Genomic DNA, 21,973 nt, shown 5'->3' with positions numbered 1-21,973 from the left:
ATTGACGAGCGCACCTGCCCACACTGCACTGAGTGTTCAGTAGTTTTGGACCAAAACAGCATGATCCCCATACCCCACCCTCCTTATTTACCCCATCTCACCCTGAGTGGCTCTTTTTTTTTGTTTGTTTCCCCACGTGGAAAAACATCTTCAAAGAGAAACATTTTGCCAATGTGGAAGAGGTGAAAAAAAAAAAAAAAAGGCAGAAGCACTAAAAGGCATCCAAATTGACGAGTTCAAAAGCTGTTTTGAGCAGCGGAAAAAAATGTCTTGGTGTATTGCATCAAATGGAGAAGACTTTGAAGGTAACTGAAATTTCAACATGTAAGAATAAATACACAATTTTTTATAAATAAATTCCGGGTTTTTTCTGGGTCCCACCTCGTACATACAATGGAATAGTATTTAGTCTTAAAAAGAAAGGAAATTCTGACATACGTTATAACAGGGATCGACCTTAGAAACATGATACTAGTGAAATGCGCCAGTCACAAAGGACTAATGCTGTATGATTCCACTTATGCAAGGCACCTAGAAGTCAAAGTCCTAGACACAGAACGTACAAAGGTGGCTGCCAGGGGCGAGAGAGGGAAGCAGATGGGGAGCTGGTGTTTAAAGGAGACAGTTTCAGTTTTGCAAGATGAAAAGAGTTCGGGGGACAAATGGCGGTGATGGGAACAGAGTAAGAATGTTCTCAATGCCACCGAATGGAACACTTACAAGTGGCTGAGATGGTAAGTTTCATGCTACATGTTCTTTACCACAACTGAAGATAGGTTTCCCTTTAGAACGTTTAAGGAGGGACACGATGATGCTTCCAGAAGGGTGGGGTGCCTTAGAGAGAATTCTGCGCTTACTGGGAGCGACTGGAAAGGCGTGTTAGCAAGAAAAAGAAAATGGAATCAGCATTGCTGAGAGAGTCCGTTCAGTAATCAGGAGGCTATAAGGAAGATCTTGTGCCTCAGTTCTCTGAGCGCCTGCTAAGTCGCTAACCTGGTGCTAAAGTCAGGTCAAGGCTGAGTCATAAACATCCCAGAAAAACTCCAGAGCGGACTTGACGCACCTAATCGCATATTAGAACTAGTCAATCCCTGTTACCACAGCCAGCCGTTCTTCCCTGGCATGAAAGACTTACACTTGGCGATTTTTGCCTTTCTGAAACCTCTCTGCTCTATCCCCAGGCGGCTTGGGTTGGTCCCTGGACATGCCTCTCCCAGACTGCAGTCGTTTTGCCCAAATAAGTGCCCTCCGTCCTGCACTCAAGCCTGAACGGCTCTGGCTAACAGCAGTGAGGCTGACGGCCCGGACCGGGAAGCACGGAGAAGAGAGACCATCCATTTAGCTCCTTAGATACCACAGATCCCCCAACGCCGCCCGGGACCGTCAGATTTGCGGGGAAACGCCATCAGGCTGCTGATTCATGTGAAGTTTAATGTGTCTAAAATCCTGGGATTCTTTTTTACACGGACTGCTACCCAATCTATACTCCTTCTATACCTGTGGTATAGATTTCAAGATTAATTTACAATACATTGTTTCGGCTTTGCTGTTGCAGCTTGTCCAGGCAGCGCGGAGTCCCTGGGGAGTGCCTGCCCCGGGCGTTTGTTATCTCTGACAGCTGTAAGACAACTGCAGATCTGATAAGCAGGCCTCTAATTCCTCCACCGCAGGAATTCATTGGCTGCGCTGTGCTCCAGCTCAGGTAAAATCCCTGTAGGTGTTAATAAGTCACCAATATATTATCCTCACCGAGCTCTCTGGAATATACACAGGATGGGTAAAAAACAAACAAACCAAACAACCCTTTCCTGATATGCATAGGAAATGAAGCATAGAAATGCGATCCTGTATATTCTTCATATGGGCTTTAGCGTAATTTATTTACAAGACTTGAATTTCAGGGAATTAGCTCCTTGTCCTTAAGGCTAGAACTGCCCTTAAAATGAAAACATCCCGCGACCTGGCACCCCCGTCAGTGGCAAGCGGAGGCAAGCCCCCTGTGGAACCCCAGGCGCCACACGTGCCTTGCCGTCGGGCACTCCTTCCACTCTGCAAGGGGCCACGCGATTGTTTTAAATTCTTCAGCGATTGTCTGCCAGTCCCATCAGCCCACTGGCCATGGCTTCTGAGCTGGGAACGTGCAGCAATTCAAAGCCCTTTACAGCTTTCTCCTACCTCATCCCGTTTGAAGGACATTTTCGGACTTGCTGTCTTCTTGAAACTACGTTGTTCAAAATGCTCTTTTTACTGAAGAATTTAGCAAGAAGACAGACCCCGTCCCCTTGGGGACGCCGCGCTGTGCCGCAGGCACTGGCCCCCCGACCCTGCGACCCGGCGCCCCAGGCCTGGCAACGGCGCAGCGCCCCGTCCCGGCACAGCGGTCACCGCTCCTGGGGCTCCTGCCACCACCCTCAGCCGCCCGCGCGCGCCCCACGTGCGGCCCCAGCTCGGACAGCCCCTTCCCAGGGACCGTGACGTGTCTCCGGACCTCCTGCTTCTCTCTCGCGGGCAGTGCTCCCCTCCCGGGCTTCCCTGGTCACCTCGAGGCCAACTATTCCCACGCCTGCCCTGACCGCTGGACCCCGCATTCCAGGTCTGTCCTGCTCACGACCTCATGGTCAACGATGACAACCACCAACATAGAAAAAAAGGCACCGCGTCTCCCCCCCTCAGACTGGGCCTCTTCCGGATTTGTCCGTTCGTGGAACCTCCCCCTCTTACCTAACCAGCCCCTGGTCCTTCCAGTTATGTCTCACACGGCCCTTGGGTTCTGCCTCTCCTAACCGGCACTGTCACGGCCTTAGGTCTGGCCTTCGTCACTTCGTCACTGCTCGACCCCCTGCTCGCAAGCCTTCACTTAACCCCACCCAGGGCTGCGTTAGGCCAGGAGGTCCAAGGATGAGCCCGGGGAAGCTGGTGAGAAAATGGGGTGGGGCTGAGTGTGACGGCCGGCCACAGAGCGTCAACGTGGCTCCCGCAGGAGAAGGGGCAGCGGAGCGCAGCGCGAACGATGCCGAGAACCCTCGCTGCCATCACACGGGGCGGGCTGGCGAGGGGGCCGGGGGGGGGAGTGGGCGCAGAGGCTGGGAGCCGGCGCTAAAAGGAGGCCATTCCAGGGCCTCTTCTCTGCCCTCCCTGCCCCTCCTCCTGCCCGTGCCACAGCCCGCGTCGTGCCACCATCTGGGGTCCCCTTGCCCCCTCAGCCCCCTCGTGCCCCCGTGTGGCCGGCCCCTCCACCCCTCCCGCGCTGAAGGCCCAGTGAGCGCTGGGCTGTCCTCTCACTCATTTTCGGCTGTTTCTTGGATGCTGAGAACAGTGCTGGGTGCGTAACAGAAACTCAGTAACTGTTTCCTGCTGAAGGACCTATTCGTGTTCTCAGTGTTCCCTCAACAAACACTTTGCATGAGACGAGGAGGGCAGCCAGGAGCTGACTGCCAAACGGCCCGTCCACGTAACTTTCAGGAGCTCCTTCCCTGGCATCTCCGGTCCCGAGCCCCTTCCGCCGCCTGCCGCAGGGAGCTGGGCCCTCCGACGTGGCCCCGGCCCCGTGTCTCGGCTCTACCGCCCAGGACAGCGGGCAGGGGAGCAGTTAATTACAAAGAAGGAATTTAGTCGGGTCTCCTAATCGCTCCCGAATCCCAAAATGTGGAGCCGTGGGGTTATGCTATTGTCTGATGGGTTGTATGTGCTTCTTCGTGACTGGCTGAGTTTACATAATTTCCAGAGTAATTCTCTGCAGGTCGACAGGTAGCTAACTGGATCGCAAATATTCAATTGTGTCTTCCAATAACTGAGATGGGCTACAATGAAGACGAACTCAGATGGATTACCCAGAAACTCATCCATTATTCTCTAGTTGACAATAACAGTTAGATAAAAATCGATCCCCCCCGACCCCCACGAAAAAAAGGAACATGACCAGAGCATATTATGCATCTAGGAACATAATCAGAAAAGCGTCACAAATGAAGGTGGTACAGGCCCTTTTTTCTGACTCCATTCATTTTTCCATTTAATTTCTTCCAGTGCTTTCTATGTGCTAGGCATACTTCTAAATGCTGATGGTTCAAAGATGAATACAATTTTACGCTGCCACTCAGAGGCACAGTGTGAGGGGTGTATCGCTAGCTAATATAGTACTTTATAACCAAAGTTCTGGGAGAGGGGAAGATATTTTCTAAAGTTTGTGTGGTCAATACACCATACCATGTTGACAGCTATGCTCATAGCTATCTTGCCGTAAGGTATTTCTCATTTGAACCCTGCTTTACAGAATTTTAAAATATTTGAAATTATAGAGCATTACTTAAAATATCCAAACCCTGATATTAAAGAATATGCAGACTTATCATCATATAAACACTAAGTGTACTGGGAAAGTATGGCAGTGTAGGTCCATTTTACAAAACCACAAAAATTCAGACCAAGACTTGAACACGCGCTCGGAAGCGTGGAGGAGAGAGGAGGCGGAAGGGCCTTCTGAAGGGGGACAGGCTGAAGGCCCTGCCGCTGGAGAGCGGGCCGCTGCCTTGGGGACCCGGGGGACGGCGCGGAGCCCAGCGTCCCCCAGCGGGCGTGCTCGCCGCCGACACGGCTCAGCGGGCCGTGCGACGACCCGTCGCTCCCCCTACCTGCCCCGTCTGGTGATGCCTGGCAAACTGGTTCACCACCCGGTAGTCATTTGCGAAGTACTCCATCAGGATCGAAGGAACCTCCGCAAAATCGGTGGGGCACCTGGTCCCTAAAATGAGGGAAAAAGAAAAACAAAAAGGTTGGCAAGAGTCAAATCAACGTATTTATCCTGCTTTTCATGTGTTCTTTTAAAACTTTTATTTGTACTTCTGATGAATATGATAAGCTTTAATTCATTAAATCAATATTTTATTTCTATAAAATTATTGCACATATTTGCAGAAAAGTTTATTATAATCCTACATATTTTCCTGTATATCAAAAGGAAAAGAAAATATTTGCACAGCTGGATAAAACACCTTGTAAAGCAGTGACTCAAACCCTCTCCAAACAAGCCTGGCTGCAGCTACGCTGCGCTACACGTGAAATGCAAATGAAACTCTTCTGACCTGGAATAGAGCATTTGTATTTAATTCACTGAATTCCACCACCAAAGGCTTTCATCCTCCATTTCTCGTAAAAGAGCTCCATTGTATGCACTGGCTGTCTCTTGTAACAAAGCAGATCCTCAGTGCAGACAGAAAGCAAAAGTACTTAAAGCAACAGATCCCGCAGGAACTTCTGTGGTGACACTTTACCCTCCGGTCTGGCCCCTCTGCAATCTTTTCACTTACCTTCTCCCCCTCCCCGCACAAAGACTGTGTGAATAAAGTTAGTTAAGAAAAACTGAATGGGAGCAATGTATCGGGCGGTTGAAGGCGACCGTATCTGACTGTGAGCTTACGAAGGACGGCCGACAGGATGAAGAGGACAGTCTGCAGTGTCCTCAAGTGCGGCCACAGGTCAGCACGGAAGGCTCTGATTTTATGCAGGAGGGAAAGTACACGGAAAACAAAAAGGAGCTTATCACACTTTTTCAACATGTTTTTAATATGTTTTCTAACTGATTTTGGATAAAATAAGGCAATATGCATTCAATTACTCTGTGTTAGCTACTAAGAAGAGACATATTTACCGGGGGAACCCAAAAAATCCCAGAATTTATTTATAAAAAATGGTGTATTTATCCTTACATGTTTAAACTTCAGCCGCCTTCAAAGCCCTCTCCCTTGGATGCAGTGCACCTATCGAGACGTTTTTCCAGGGCTCAAAGCATTTTTGGAACTTGTAGCTTTTGAGGCCTTTCAGTGTTTCTGTCATTGTTTGTTTTGCTTCTTCCGCCTCGGCAAAACACTCACCTTTGAGGACTTTTTTCATCCAGGGAAACAAAAAAATGTAGCTCAGGGTGAGATTGGATGAATAGGGATGGTAGGGCATGGGGGTCATGTGTTTTTTGGTCAAAAACTGCTGAACATGCAGCGTGGTGTGCACAGGTGAGCCTGTATCTCTCCTGCTGTGAAATGGACAAACGCGTTGGAAGAGTCTTAAAAGAAAAAAATTTCACTGAGGCCGAACACAGCCTCTCACAACAACGCCAGCTGGTGCACTGATACAGATGGATTCCTAGCACGCACACCTAGCAGCAGAAACCTGTCCCATAAGGGGCATGTGCTCCGGAAGATAATTCTGGGTTTTTTGGGGGCCCCGCCTCATATTCACATACACACAGAGCCCCAAACTTAAATTTATAAAGTACAAACTGTAAAGTGTTACAAACTCAAAAGACAGATAACTAAGACGTCCTCCTCGGTGACAAGTGCTAGCAACGAAGGAGAGACGTGTAAGAGGACTGGGCTGCACAACGACCGAAAGGACAAGGCGAGGCAGCCTGTGGTCAGCGACCACGGGACGGCGCTCAGTGACCCGAGCTCCTCCGTAAAAAGCTTTCTCCCCGCGCGTGACGCAGTGCGCGGTTCTGAAGAGCGTGCTGAAGAGACGGCTCACCCGTGATGTGCTGGTAACGGGTCCGCCCCAGCATGGAGTGCATGGCGTGGCCCATCTCGTGGAAGAGGTTTTCCATCATGCCCGGCGTTAGCAGAGTCGGTAAGTTCCTCGAGGACTGGGGGAGGCTCAGCATGAGAACCACGACTGGGAGCTGATAGTCCCCGTCTTCCTTTAACCTGCCGCCACGGATGGTAAAGTGGCAATCCTTTAAGAGTCAGAGACATGACAGAAGGTAGTATTCGGCGGTCTAAGGGGTGGAACGGTCTTAATGAACGTGAAATCATACGGAAATGTGCTGAGTTCAAATTATAACTTAACTCTGTTCTTATTCTATTTACACACGCATTTTTCCCAACTCTTTATCGTGCTAAAATTTCATTTTTATTTTATCACACATAGTTGGCGTGAATGAACTAACCAGCACTGAGCTCATGTTGATTAATTCACTCACTCCAGAAACATGTACTGAGCGGATGCTGTACCGGACGCTGGAAATGCTGTCATTACAGAGCTTAGATCTGTGCCCCTCAGATGTTCACAGGCAAATAGGAAGCAACAGACACTAAGCTGCTAAGGGAAGAGACCCTCATAGTCACTGAGCCCCTTCGAGGAGCTGGCAGACACTCCCCATGCCTACTCTCTCTAGCACTTGAAAGTGATAAGCTCTAAGTTCACACAAAGCAAGGGAGCTGAAGGATCTCTTCTGGAACTGAGATTCCCCTACATTTTATCAGTTATTCTTCACAATAACCCTATGAGGCAGATAAGAAAACTGAAACTGAGCCTTGGAAACGCTGTCATGTAGCCAAGGACACTTGGCTAGGCCTGCTGCCTCTCGGAGGTGAACCCGGATGGACCTCCGCAAGCCAGGGGTCCTCATCACTACCCTGGGCTCTACCAGCCATCTGAGTGAAGAGGGAGCACCCAGGCCTCAGCGTCCGATGGCCGGACTGGCCCCACCTTGCACACCACCTGGTCTGCCTGAGCGAGCTTCACCTCTACCGTGTCAAATCCCAGAGTAGCTGCCCCGATTCCCTAAGCTCCCATCTATGAAAATGCTGTGACGTGGTGAATCACCGTTCCAATATAAGGGACCATCACTTCTGTTACAACGTATAACCTGAACTCTTCCCATGTCCCATCACGGGGCTGACGCTGCGGAAGGCGCCTGAGCCTCCTGCACACGGCTACCACAGAGGAAGGAGCCTCCCGCATGCCACTCAGGAAGTGAACTGGCAATCAATGCGGTTTACACAGAAACACCGAATAAGTAGTCCCTCCTTAGCCGTAGTTTCACTTTCCACGATTTCCGCCATCGGCAGACAGCCATGGTCTGAAAACAGTAGATGGAAAATTCCAGCAGTAAACAATTCCTGAGTTGGAAACCGCACGCTGCTCTGAGCAACACGACGCACCCGCTCGCTGCCGCGCTCCATCCCTCCCGGAGTGCGCGGCGCCCTCGCCCGCGTCTCCACGCTGTCACACCGCCGCCCCTCGGCCGCTCCGTGGCCACTCGCTTATCGGGCCGCGTAGCAGGGCGAGAGGGCCCACGTTCACTGCAGCTGTAACTGCTGTTTTATGACTAGGGGGTGTTAGTCTCTCACCGTGGATTAGACTTCCTCCGAGGCACGTACGCATAGGACAAAACACAGCATGTACGGGGCTCGGCACTCTGTGGTGTCAGGCACCCGCGGGGGTCTGGGAACGTGCTCCCCACAGATGCGGGGGGCTACGGCGTCCTCTGCAGTGTCAACCTAGGTCCATCGTCGAGTACGGAAAGTGACTCGGAGCTGGGGTTTGGGTCAGAACATTTTGGGTTCAAATCCCAGCACTTCGGCTGCGTAGCTCAGGGCAAGTTGCCTCTCTGGCCTCCGTCCCTCAGAATGTTAGTGTCTAGTTCAGAAGGTGGAGGCGGATATTCCAGAATATGCATTGGCACAGAGAGGCTAATAAGGTATCGGCTGTCACTATTACTATCGTTAGTCCCATGACCCAGATAATAGTGACATGCACAGATGCATGTAATGGTTTTCGACTGTGTATTTCTAAATTCTATTTTAATTTCAAATGTATATATTTAGTAACTGTCATTAATGCCTTTTAATCAGGGAACTATACAGAAATGCCACCTAACGTTCACATTAACATAAATGGAGTGCTGATCACTTCTAGAGGGACGGGACTCGATGCGAAGCATCACCTGGTGCGGCTTGCCTGCTCGCTGAAAAAAATCGCAGTAGATGTGCCCCAACAGTCCCTCGGATTCGTGCACCACAGCCTGGAAAAAAACAGTTTTCATTTAATTGAATGAGTCCACGAGAAACTCTGCAAATGTGAAAACATCCCCAGCACAAGAATCCATACAGGGCGGGGCAAAATGAAGTCCATAGCTACATGTGAAACCGAGTTTCTTCTTGTATGATATTATTATGTATTAACGGTTGTATTGTTTTCCACACAAACAACTGGTAACCTACTTTTGCCCCACCCTACACATAAAGCATGCACGGTTACCACATACAGACATTTTATTACTTTCTGCATCCCGCGTTATCTCGAGATGGGTTCTATCACCTCTCCATCTCTCGGGTGACTTTGAGGCGGGAATTGCAAGCAGGGGAGGAAGGCCCCCCCCCCTTCGCTGGGCCCCTCTCCCCAGCTGCCCGTCCCCGCGACGCCTCCCCCACACCCAGCTCTTCAGACGGTCCACAAACCCCCGAAGGGAGCTGGGAGTAAGTGCTGGCGGAACAATTCTAGTAGCAAAATTATTTCTCCAAATCGTAGAATGTAATAATAAATGTCTGTAAAAATTACCGTATTTTGCCGTGTACAATGTGCTCCCATGTTCTTGGTCCAAATGTCCATGGAAAAAAAAATCTTTCACTTTAACTTTTTAATCTAATTACTTATTTATATTTAGAAACAAAACGAATTATCATATTCCAGGGTATTATTTTGCCTGTGGATTTTGCTTTCTAGAGTTACACTTTTAATGCATAAGCAAAAGTAAAAGAATTAAAAACATTTACATAGGGTCAGAATTGGTACTACCCATGTATAATGTGCATCCTTATTTTCCCCTCAAAGATTTGGGCAAAAATACGTGCACTATACACAGTAAAATACGGTACAACCCTTGAACACAAACGACCAGGCTGTAGCTTCTGGCGCCAGCCGACGATCGGTACAGTCGTTGTGTATGTCCCCCCGCAGCCTGAGCCTATCAAAGAGGCGCCGCTTCGGGGAGGGGGCTCCCCTACTCGTCTCCATCTTGCCTTCTCTGTCTTTTCACAACTTGAGGCTCTGCCAGTATGAATCTCAATTTTATGCTCTAACCTTCTTGTGCACACATATGCACGAATCGACAAACATCTGCCAACAGAGGTGCCGGGGCAGAGGCCCCCGGGAGCTGGGGACCGCAGAGGACAGAAGGCAAGCAGCGCTGCCCGGGCAGGGCGCAGGCCTTGCAGGGGGCACCTTCCTCGCCCTCTGCACTCTGCCCTTTCCCTCTTCTGTTACCAGCGTTTCTTGTCACTGCATCTCCGCATTTTATCAATCTCTATCATTTTTTAAGTACACGCTATGCAAATACAGAAACACCTGGTGATGAAGTGGCACTACAACGTGCTCCCACCCAATCCTGCCGAGTCCACCACCACACCGATACCATGTTCGTAGGACAGAGCCAAGGGACAAAGGGACAGTTTTTGTTTCTTGAAATAAAGTGGCAGGAGTACAATGTGGTACCCCTACAAACAGCACGAAAACACCAGAACACCACGAAGTCTTTGTGATAAACACATGGGTCAATAAATTCTCAAAGTCTTATCAGAACAAAATAAAATTATTCCAACCTCAAACAAAGTGGGCCCTAATAGGAGATGGGTGGATTCTAGGCTAGCAAGTTATTATTCATAAAGTCAAATCAAAACACAGGAAATAAATTAATGTCTGATGCAAATTAAACTCCTCCAAAACGGGAAGATGCTGGAAGGAGAGGAAAGGTGACCAGCGCAACGGACTCGGGAACTAACCGAAGGGACACGCAGCACAGCAGGGATGGAAGACCGTAGGGACAAGTCTTCCGTTAACTAACTACCGTTTGTCAGCACACGGATTCCCCCCCCACCCCCCAGCAGGCTCCTGAACGTTTTTTTCAGAGAACTAACTCTGCTGTTGTGCGCCTCCATCACTTTCCGGCACTGACGGATCGCAGAGAATGGGGCTTCTTTCCTGACGGGCCTGACATCAGGAGCGGCCCTTCGGGATTTTCGGAACAGGAATCAGGGAGCCCTGCTCCAACCGGGCGAAGCTGCTGAAGAGGCGGGCGCTGTGACGCACTGACTCAGCCCTGCGGCTGCGCGGGTGGGCACCCGGCACGGACGGGAATGCTCACCAGCTTCCGAACGTCTTCACACCACACCTCTCCCTTGGCGGGCTGCTCCGCGTACAGTGAAATCCCGAACAGTCTGTTAAACAAAACATTCAGGCCTTCCATGCACGCTCCAAGGGAGAAGAACGGGCAGTATAAACTGGGCTCGATGTTATACCTAAGAGGAAGAAAAAAAGGTTAAAGAGCGTTTCATTTAATTCAGTTTCTTAAGGTAGATTCAGAGGGCTTTTCGTTTAAAATTTAGAGTCATGCCAGTGATTTAAAATGAATGGAAATGGAGAGGTAAGTTTCCATCTTCTGAGGGAATTTCGGAGAGTTTTCTTCAGAAGAGCAGTCTAAACGTCACGGGGAGTAAGTAGCACCCGTAATTAAGGGGGACGTGCCACCCCGTTCTGGCCCGGCCTGTCACTGGCTCGGTTACGCGGTCTATCTCAACCACGCTAGACAGGGTTTTTATTTTATGCAGGTTTATATACAAAATCTGACCAGTTCGAGCTATAATGGTAAACTAGACTTTATGAAATGTGTTATAGTCTAAAAAATCGCGGCTTAAATCACATAAATATTAAACAAATACATACCCTGAGGCACACAAAGCGAACTGGAAGTTCGTACCGGATAAAATATTTTTTAATGGAAAAAGCTGTCATATAAACAATTAAATCTTAATCAATTTGTTTTATAGTTACATATCTTAAATGAAGGACAGCATACTGGCAAGGCTAATTGTTCTTTATCCAGAAACAACTTTTTTTATGCTCTCTTCCAATATAAACTGAAGTACATCCACAACATGTGATATGAATGTTTATTTTTGAGTTATTAAGTCAAGACAAACTTAGAACCAAAGCCAGAAAGGATGGCTCTAGCATAATAGCAAGTACTTATTCTATTTCTACTTTCTAGGATTACCAAAATAGAGCCATGCAAATTAAACATATATAAACTTATGCTCACTACGAAATGGGTGATTGGATTTAGTGAGTGAGCACGAACTGCACTGCAAATGAGCTTTTGGCTGTAGAAATCCACACGCATACATTTTAGTTCCTTTTTTTTTTTTTGTAAAAACAGAATCGCAGGGTTGACTGAGACGCTAGTGGTCCGGTGCCCTCTGACTCATTCATTTAGGCGGGTCGTTGACGAACCAGCTGGACGCTGGAGGTGAGGGACGTGCAGAGTCCATCTCCAGGGAGCCAGCTGACTGCGCCGTCAGCAAGCCCAGAGCAGCTGGGGGGCTGGGGGGCCAAGCACTCAACAGACACTGTTCAGGGAGTGAACGCGCAGCACTGGACCAAGCGTGCCAGCTTGAGCTGTAGAGTAGGGGGTTGAAACGGTGAGGGGCTCACAGAAAGAAATTCAGACGCAAGAGTCTGCTGCACAGGGTGGGGACCAGGGATGAGGGGAAGGAGAAATAAGGAGGGAATTCCGGGGAGAAACAACAACGGGACAACAGCAGGAAGACACGCAGTAGCCTGGAAACGTCTAGTAACCAACTTCATCACAGGCATGCGTGACAGGAAAACACAGTAGACAGAGGGTTCACCACTATCCATGGTTTCAGGCCTCTAGGGTGGCTGCCCTTTGGGTCGGAGGGGCTTGGGGACTGACGCCATCGCACACACATTTGTTACAAGGGCAAGTCCTAGAGGGGGCACTGGACCTGCGCCTCCTGGGCGTGTGCACATTCCCTGCAGGGCCTCCAGGAGGGGAGGGAGAGGAGACCAGAGCTCACGGCTAAGGCTTCCTAACAGCAAACCGGGCGACGGAGAGGTGCCCGAGGAAGAAGGAAAACAAGTGGGCGATGAGAAAGTGGAGAAGAGAATGTAGGGAGCATGTACCAAAGGAAAAACCTTAGGAAATGGGAAGCAATATCAAAACCTGCAGAGGCGAGGGGTGTGGAGCGCTAAAACAAGTCACTGAATTTTATTATTGGCAGGTGGCTAATAACTCAGACTCGTCCAAGAGACTCACAGGCTATAAATCTACAGAGATTAGAATCCAGACTACTGTTGGGGCAAGTTTGGCAAGAAAGAAATGAGAGAGGACTACAATCTCTCCCAGGGTCACGGGAGGGGTACTGACTTGTGTTTTAAGATAAGGGCTATCTTGGCTCCTTTGCAGGAAACACCATGGGGAAGAAGTTAATAGAAAGGAGGAGATTAACGATACATTATAAAGAGTTGATGAAGACCCATACTGGTTTGAGATAATATTACCTTATATTTGCTTAGTGCTTTATAAATGCAAACACTTTCACATCAAAAATCTTTCATACTCCTCCCCCTGATTCTGTGAGACAGGTGGCACACCAATCATTACTTAATTTCACTTGTGGAAACTGAGGCTCAAAGAGGCTCAGGACAGTGCAAAGCAGCCGGGGAGAAAGGGACACGCAGCTGAACTGAACTCCTGTGGCCTCCTTCCCAGTTCTGCGCTTTGAACCAGCTGCCTGGCCCGCCAGGCCTCCGCTTCCTCGCCAGCCCGGAGAACAGGGGATAACACAGGCTCGACTCGTGATCAGAGAAGGCGCACTGGCAGCTGCCCTGGGCCCGGGGGCGGGTGCGCCTGCCCCAGATCACTTGCGCCCCCGTGGTGCGTGCTCCCGCTCACTACCTCACTACCGTGCGCCTGGCCACTCCCGGACGTGAGAGGCTGTGACCGCACAGAAGGGCCCACCCGGGGGTACGGCGCTTGAGCGCAGGGCGCAGTGCACCTGGGGACAGTGGCGAAGCTGTGGCCAGTTCCCCCGCCAGCAGGCGGGGTGAGCGTGGAAGGGGCGGGCGAGCTCCACGGGGAGGGGCCGCTGCGGTGGGCGTTGGAAGGTGAGTTCCCTGGCGGGGGAAGGGCGCTGGAGAAGACAGAGCCCCGGCAAGGCTCACGGGCAGGAGGGCAAACGGGGCACACAAGCTCCCTCAAGCAAGGATCGCCTGCTGCTGCCCGATTCAGCCACCTCAGAGCCAGGAAGGGCTCACACTCCTGGGCTCGCCACGCCCTCGGACGCTCTCAGCAACGGGAGGCGACTCCCTTCCCTGAGAAGAGCCAGAACGGGCCGAGCTCAGAGAGGCTGCGAGGGAGTCCAAGTGCCCCTGTGGCGGCAGCCCGGCCCTCGGGCCCTGCCTTTTGCCTCCATGGGCACGTTCAGTGCAGCGTCGGGCCATCCACGGGACGTCTAGTGGTCACAGGTCCCTGAGCCCCATGAGGACGCTCGCCAGTGGCCACCTGAGCTCTGGACACGGCTGCTCCCCGCCTGGTCAGAGCTGAGCGCCGGGACAGTCCTCACTGGGCCTGCAGCCTTTGCAGCCCCAGCACCGTGAGGACCGGCCTGCGGCTCCCTGACCTGCACAGATGCGACACCTAAAAACGCCTCCCTCTGTCTGTAGTCTAGAGAACCCTAAACCGTAGAAAAGCACTGAGCCCTCCAGCACATCAGAGCCACGGCCCAAAGGAAAGAGGGACGTTTAAGTGTGTTTTCAGGATCTCCTCTCACGGCTGCCCCTTCCAGTGCCAGACTCTTTTACGGTTTCAAAACAGAGCTTTACGACTAATTTTTGTAAATATGCTCCACTAATTTGAATCTGGAAAGAAGACTCTTTTGACTACTCTCCCTCAGAAAGAAACAGGAAGAGGGTTACTGTTATCCACCCTCATTGCTAAACAAAGTGTAATAAATGCTCTACTCTTAGTTCTGCTTAAAAATATGCTACCTGTGGGCTTATAAATTTTCAATATCAAAGAACTAGATATACTATAACCAACATGGTAAAATGGTATAATTAGGTCTTTTTAAGAACAACAGAATTTAGCAATGTCTCAAAATCCTCACGAGGGATACTACCATGGAATAAGTACAGAGATAGTCAATCAAAATTTTCAACCAAAGGATTCTTTGTTGCAGCTCGAGTTTTGTTTTTGTTCCAAATCGGTGTATCACCCTGAAGCTCATGCTGTGAGTCACACTTCTGTTTCAGCCTCTGATGCACCTGGTATTAAGGTAAAGAAGGAAGCTGGGCACTGCATCCAACAACGCTGGCGCTGAGCTCAGTGAGAACACAGAACACAACTGAGTCCTGTGCACGAATCCAGGCTCAAGCTACAGCTCAGCAGCCTTACCCCAGCCCAGTCCGTGAGTGAAGGAGGGAGGGAGGGAGGGAGGGAGGGGAGAGAGAGAGAGAGAGAGAGAGAGAGAGAGAGAGAGAGAGAGAGAGAGAGAGAAATAGAGAGAAAGAGGCGTGCGTGTGCCCCGCGGCCGGGGCTTTCCGCGGCTCGCTGCGGGCGCCAGGCGGCCTGCCAGACACAGGAGGACATGTGCGGATGAGGGAGGGCGCAGGCTTAGAAAGAGCTGCACGTGGGACAGCTCTGGCAGAGACGCTATTTTTAACCTTATCAAAATAAAATAAGAAAGACTGTCTTTGGCACCAGAAATGATTATCTAAGCATGATTATAATGTGATCGTTGGGTGGCATTTTGAAATGTTTAGTCTGCAAAGCCACAGGGAAAGCTACTGTTTCATCTGGTTAAATAAAGGTAAGGGAGGATTGAGAGAACTGAATGATGCTAGAGACCTGTTTATCCTTCAGGTAATTACATTGTACTGAGAATAAAGATTGGCCCTGGCCAGGTGGCTCAGCTGGATAGAGCGTCATCCGATGCACCAAGGCCGTGGGTTTTGATCCCTGGTCAGGGCATATACGCGAGGCAACCAATGAACGCACAAGTGAGTGGAACAGCAGGTCCATGTTGCGCTCTCTCTCTCTCAAATCAATCAGTGAAAGAGAAAATGAAAGAAGACTCTTTCTCCTCTCTGTTTTGTAAAATACCAGCCATCGCCAGTGTGGTTCCATCTTGCCCTCTGAAGTCAGAGGCTAGGACACTGCTCCGCCCACACGCCCAGTCATCGGGCAGCGATTTTCCGCCATAGTCAACCAGCCACACAGTTCGCGAGGAACGGAATTCACACAAGTCAAAACTGAAGCCAACAGGTACAGCACGCGCCGCCCCGCGCCCTGGAGAAGCAGGGGGCAAGCCCGCAGGCCGACTCCGGTTGGGGGACAGGGCAGCACAGGACAAGGATGCGGCGCCCGGCGACAGAGGCCTCCTCGCAGAGGCTCCAGCCGGGCCTCGGCACAGAAGTGGGACCCCTCCCTGCACTGCTCCCAGCAGCCTCCTGAGCTGCATCAGTACAGGTGACTGAAGAGCCATGGCTGAAACACAAGAGTAAAACAGAGGAACCAAAAATAATGAGGAGGGCGAGGGGAATAACATCAGCTTATGGGAAGACTGGAACCAACAAAATGACCCCACAGGCGAGCAACCAGGTACATCCCAGAGGGTTGTTAGTTCTGCAGGACAGTCAGCCTGGTCTCCTCGACAAGCGGGGAACCCTGCAGAGGCGGCGAGGCAGCAGGGCCCGCGGCGCGGAGGCCTGCCCGAGAGGAAGGGGCCCAGGGGACAGAGGCGGCCCAGGAGACGTGCAGGCCTTGCAGTCTTGGTTCCAAGTTCGGGGAGAAACACAGATACGGTACCACCGAGGAAACACGAATACAGGCTGCATATTAGATAATGCCAGCAAATGGCTGTGGACCTCATTAGGCAATCATGGTACTGGAGTTATGTAAAAATACCCGTATTTTTAGAGATACGGAATAAACATGTAAGAGTGAGATGACATGAGGTCTACGATGTACTTTAAAATACTTTAGTAACAAGAGAAAGAAAGGAGGAAATAAAAGAAAAAGACAAAAATAGATGAAGCAAATATGGCACAATGTTGACAATTACTGAACCGGAGGGATGACCGTATGGAGGTTACTTACGTTACTCTGTCTCTATCTGTTTATTTTGAAAGTTTTCACAGTAAAGGTTATCTTTTTAAAATTGAAAGCACCTGGCTCACTACACACATACTAAAAAAGTATACAATTTCACATTTCAAACAGAAGTCTTAATTCTTTTGAAATGCCACAATACCATCCCACTGTGAGAGCTCAACGTTGTCTGAATAGTTTAAAATACAAAACATTCCTATTGCGTTATGTAAACATTCTAGAGGTTTAGAGAATATACCTTAGCAAGGAATAGACAATACTGAATTCTACTTCCCAACGGCATCATTACACAAAATAGCACCAGAATAAAATGTGATTCACTGCAACGCATCAGTGGCAAGAAAGAAAGAAAGTCCCCAGGCCTTAAAAACGAGACCGCACGCTAGGAGACCTCAGCCACTTTAGAAAGGCGACGTCTGGAGGCTGTGGCTCGGAGGGCTGCCGCGAGCAGGGGCAGGATGAGACCCACGCTTCTCCATGTGAATACTTTCTGATGTGGTTCTGAGCTTTTGAACCATGTTCACATACTGCCTATTCAAAAATAAAATTTAATTTTAAATAATTTCAATAAACTTTCAATAATTGATTTATTTATTTTAGAGACAGGAAGAGAGAGAGGGGGAGAGAGAGAGACTGAGAGAGAGAGAAACATCGATTTGTTGTTGCACTTATCCATGCACCTATTGGTCGATTCTTGCATGTGCCCTGGCTGGGGACTGAACCCACAACCCTGGCATACTGGGATCATGCTCTAACCAGCTGAGCTCCCTAGTCAGGGCCATACTTTTTGTAATTTAAAGAAGTACTTTTACTTTTCCATAAAGAACTTACCACTATAACTTGACAAAGAAAAAAATCAGCTGCTCTTTAAGATTTACTATGAAGTCAGCCTTTGGCAGCTTTATAGCATGTCAGCTTTCTGTCTTACTTCTAACAGGTTCTTTCTTTTCTTTAGGCAGACATTTAAGAAACCTAAAATAAATCTGAGATATTTAATATAAGGCAAAACAAACAAACAAACGAAAGTCTCTGGGGTTACCGTCAAGAAAAGCTCAGACCAAGGGAAGCCCCTCCAGTTTCTGCGGTGTGCCGAACCACAGCTTCAGGTCTTCGGTTGAAAGGAGAGGAATTTAATTAACAAGGACTTAGAAATCTTCACTTTGTTCCACTCTTCTAACCTCACACCCAAACACTTTTTTCTTCCTTGTCTCATCTATTGCCTGTGTTGCTCAGCCTACTTGTGTCCATCAAGATTACTGAAACTTCAAACTGGACTCAGTCATTTGCCTTTTAAGCTACTTACAATAGGCATTTTAAACCCCCAGTTCTTACAACTCCTTCTCAAGCACCTCCACATCCCTTTTCCTGGCTCCTTTACTGAGTTAATAGCAAAATAAAGGAATGCATACCGAGGCCTAAATTAAGCAAAGTAAAGCCCCTAGTGGACATGAGGCAGGCTGTCACGCTGGGTTCTGGAACAGCTGCTGATTTCCGACTCCCAGCGCCAGGCCTGATGGAAACCTCTGCCAACCAAGGAGCACGAAGACCTCCAGGTGGTCGCACTGCTTTCAACAAATCTGATCAATGAAAACTGTCGTTCACAAAAAACACGGTATCTTTTTACAAAAATATATCACTGGATTGCTTTTATTTAGTAAGAATTTCCCATCACTGGCTTAGGCCCAGGCTTGAACAGGGGCTACCAACTGCTGATCCAAAGGAGCAGACCTGCCAAAAAGGGCTCCTTATGGTTAACGGGGCCTAAGTTAATAATCAGAGTGCAGAGCCAGTGTTTGCAGCGGCCCCTCACACACAGGCGGAAACCACAGGGGGCCGCTGAGTCGGCTGCGTTGCCTTCCCAGTGTCTGAGCCAACCTGCATGCAGGAGTTCTTGGGCTCTATTTCAACCAATGTGCTCAGACCCTTGCCCTGCGCAGCTGTAGCCCCATCCGCACCTTTGCCAACCACAGGGCCTCCAGAAGGACAATCAGGACAGTACTATGTGGACCAATCAAACTGTGCAAATTTGGGTTCCTCATCTGCATAAAAATGGGCCAATCAGAGACCAGGGCAGGCACTTTCTCTATATAAGCAGGCTCCCACTGTTTCCGAGGTGGGGGGACACACTTTTGGAGGCCGTTTCCCAGGTCTGCAAACTGTTCCCCAAATGAACTTTCTCCTCTTACCTCCCCCCCGCCGCCGTGTTGGGGCCTCCTGTTGACAATGGATCAGGGGCAGCAGCCTTGAGTTCACACAACCAATACGCACTCACTGAGAGCCCTAAGTGCGTGTTCCACGTTTCACTGCAAACAAACTCGGCTCTTAGAAGCTTTAAGATATGGCTGAGAAGACACACTCAACAGAATGACAAAAGAACCCATCATCAGACGGCCAATGGTGCGGCACGCAGCTGAGCGTGGTGGACGCCGGGCCCACGGGCCAGCGCGGACCCGGGGCTCCGTGCACCCCCAGCACCACCTCACAGGGCAGCCAGGGAAGGGGGACCAAGGCGACCCGACGGGCACCCAGGCCAGGCTCTTCTGAGACAAAAAGGGATCTGGGTGAGGGACAGGGTTTTAGTGTGGCTTGAACTGTGGAGGAAGAGGAGCGGAGGGAGCGAGCAGGAAGGGCAGGCTATGCCCAACAAGCCGCGGCCGCGGTGTGTGTGTGTTTCCTGTTAAGGAAGAGCAGGCTGTGGCCAGGCCCTAGCCAGCCCTGCGTGACACCCCTGCTGTGTCTGGAAGGCGTCAGCGACCCCACAACCTTAATGAGGACCCAGCGGTGAGCCGCCTCCTGGCCAGTCACAGGATTCTTCCTGCTGGGCACAGCGATGCTGGGACACCCTGGCGGGACGGGCTTCCCCGATCCGGCAGCTTTGGCCTGTCACTGAGGCTCTCCTGATGTGCGTTTTGCAGCTACCCTGATGCGTCCGTTGCATTTTGCACGAGTATTTTCTTAGAGGAGCTGTCAGGGGGTGGGGTGAAGGGCCAGCTGCTGCCCTGCCTGCCCCCCAGCTGCCTGGCCTCCAGGCTCAGGCTGCGGCTTCAGGGCAGGCTGAGCAGGCAGTGCTCCTGGGCCAGGGACCGGTACCCACCCTCCCCAACTCCTCCTCTGCACAGGAAGTGAAGGGGCTGGCGGGCAGGGGCTGGCGGGCAGGGGCTGGCCCTCTCTTCCCCCAGCAGTCCCCAAAGAAAGCCCATGTCCATGGGAAAAAGAAAGTTGTTTAAAAATGCAATACCTGACTACTGAGTCAGGGGCACTAACCTCTTTTCCCTAAGATTGTCAGATACAGAATTGACACCAACCAACACAATAGCAGCCATCTGGTGTGAATGAATCAAGATTAAACTTATTTTTTTTTTTTTTTTGTCAGATCAGCAGAAAATATTTTCTGGTGTGCCGCAGACTTTTAGCACCCAGCATATGTGAGCCAGGAGACGGAAAAGGCTGACAACCGCTGCTCCCGCAGAATGCCCATGAGGGCCGAGCACATGTAACACTGCGGTTCAGTACGGATGCGCTTCACTGAACCCTGACCTATGACGGAGGGACGGCAATAAACCCCACGTTACAGAGAACCCTGCTAAGGGACCCAGAGAGGACAGGTAGCTCCCCAAAGGCCGTGCACAGCTCGCTGAGATGGGGCGGGCGCTGAGCGGCCAGGGGAGGGGCGGGCCTGGAGGAGACACAGGGTTGCGACGAGGGCAACCGAGAGAGGAGAGGAGAGGCATGACCGATGCTCAGAGGACTCAAGGAACATTAGTTTTTTTCTTCCTTTGCAAAAGACCTTACCTTTCGGCACGGAGCACACCACTGTAGTAGGGGGCATCCCAAGGCATTAGTTCCTACGATGGAAAAATTCGCTGTTACAAAAGCTATGGACTATTTCACAATTTTTATCAGTGATTCAGCTAGCCTATAAAATGGAGACCTGTTATTAAATCGGAAAAGTTCTATGACACCCTAAAAATGCATGGCTTGGCAGGAAATACCTGCCTCTTTATTTTAATTTTCCTGTAATCAATGAGTAGAGAGGTATAAGTAAGGCATAATCCTGGAATTTAGGGAAAAGGTAAACAAATGTCATTCTGAAATGCAAACTAATAAAAGTCAACATTAATAGATTAAATTAGCCATGTTGAAATTTCTCCCAAAACATAACCCATGTACTAATCCATAAAACATACTGCAGCTAAGATTAGTGTACTAAAGCTAAGATTAGGTTCTTTCTATACCTAAGCAAGAAGCTTAGGGCGGATCCTCAAAATGAAAGCAACAATTTAAAATGTAACTAAAGCAGAATTAACTCTAATCTTGGCAAAGAAAATATGTCATAGAGAAACATATTGTAATAATAAATTTTTTTGACAACTGTGAAGAACACAGGAGGGAAAAAGCCTGACTACCTGAGGGATCACCGCCCACAAAGTGTCCGCTGACGAGCGGCGGGTGCGAGGCTGCGCGCAGTCAGCCCACGCGGGTTCCAGCCTTCGCTCCGCGCCGGTTTTAAGCTTGGAGAGCCCTTTCCGCTCACGGGGCATCCCCGTTTTCCGCCCAGCGACCTGACCCTGCTCGGAGGGTCCCCTGGGCCCGCCTCCTGTGACTCGCGCCCACTCACTCCGCGCGGGCCACACCAGCCTCCTCGTGGTCCCTGGTCGCACGGGCCGCCTCCTGCCTCTGCACCCGCCACTCCTCTCCCTGAGGACGCCCTTCCGTGCGGTCTCCCGGTGCGCTGCTCATCGCCTCCACGTCTCTGCTCCAGTTACTGGCCAGGGCGCATGGGACCGCAGCTCCATCCTTTCCGTCCGCATTTCTTCCCCGACAGCCTCCATCGCCGTATGACACAGCGCGTTTACTTTTATTTGTTCACTGTGTTTTCCTCTCCAGAACGTAAGCTCCGTGAGGGCAGGCAGGGACCTCGGTGGCATTTTTCCCTATTACATCCTGGTGGCACCCCGCGCTGCTTGAGACTCCATATCCATTCAGTAGCCAGGTCTGAATGAGTCACCCCCAAACCAGGCTGCCTAACGTGCTGAACTGTTGCCAGGACACTGGGCATCAAGTAAGCGCTCCATGCGTGTGGGTTTCTGTCCTCATTACCCCTGTCCTTCAGAATTTCAGTGTAGACATCATCTCCTTGAAGAGGAAGGTCTTCTTTCTCCTGTCCCATGACCGTACGTCTCTCACAACATACACCAAGGTCAGATGCTTGTAGGTTCATCTCCTTTCTCCCTG

General features: G+C 50.2%; 1 protein-coding gene across 3 annotated transcripts in view; it reads right to left on the bottom strand.

Annotated features, from left to right (window-relative positions):
- Positions 1-21,973, bottom strand: part of MIPEP (mitochondrial intermediate peptidase) — a 101,527-nt gene that overhangs the window by 56,694 nt on the left and 22,860 nt on the right. For 2 of the 3 annotated variants that reach the window (XM_054586529.1, XM_054586532.1), the window contains exons 10-14: positions 20,531-20,583; positions 10,913-11,066; positions 8,717-8,794; positions 6,517-6,721; positions 4,632-4,741 (exon numbers count right to left, since the gene is read on the bottom strand). In XM_054586529.1, the coding sequence (XP_054442504.1) occupies positions 4,632-4,741; positions 6,517-6,721; positions 8,717-8,794; positions 10,913-11,066; positions 20,531-20,583 (600 nt within the window). The remainder of the gene's footprint in view (positions 1-4,631; positions 4,742-6,516; positions 6,722-8,716; positions 8,795-10,912; positions 11,067-20,530; positions 20,584-21,973) is intronic. The other variant, XM_054586530.1, reaches the window with a different exon arrangement.

The sequence above is a fragment of the Pteronotus mesoamericanus genome, unplaced genomic scaffold, assembly GCF_021234165.1.
Source record: "Pteronotus mesoamericanus isolate MK-2021 breed Mesoamerican mustached bat unplaced genomic scaffold, CSHL_Meso_final contig_94, whole genome shotgun sequence".
In the NCBI taxonomy this organism is placed as follows: domain Eukaryota; kingdom Metazoa; phylum Chordata; class Mammalia; order Chiroptera; family Mormoopidae; genus Pteronotus; species Pteronotus mesoamericanus.
The sequence above is the reverse complement of the archived record's forward strand: the minus strand, read 5'-3'. Positions and strand labels throughout refer to the sequence as shown.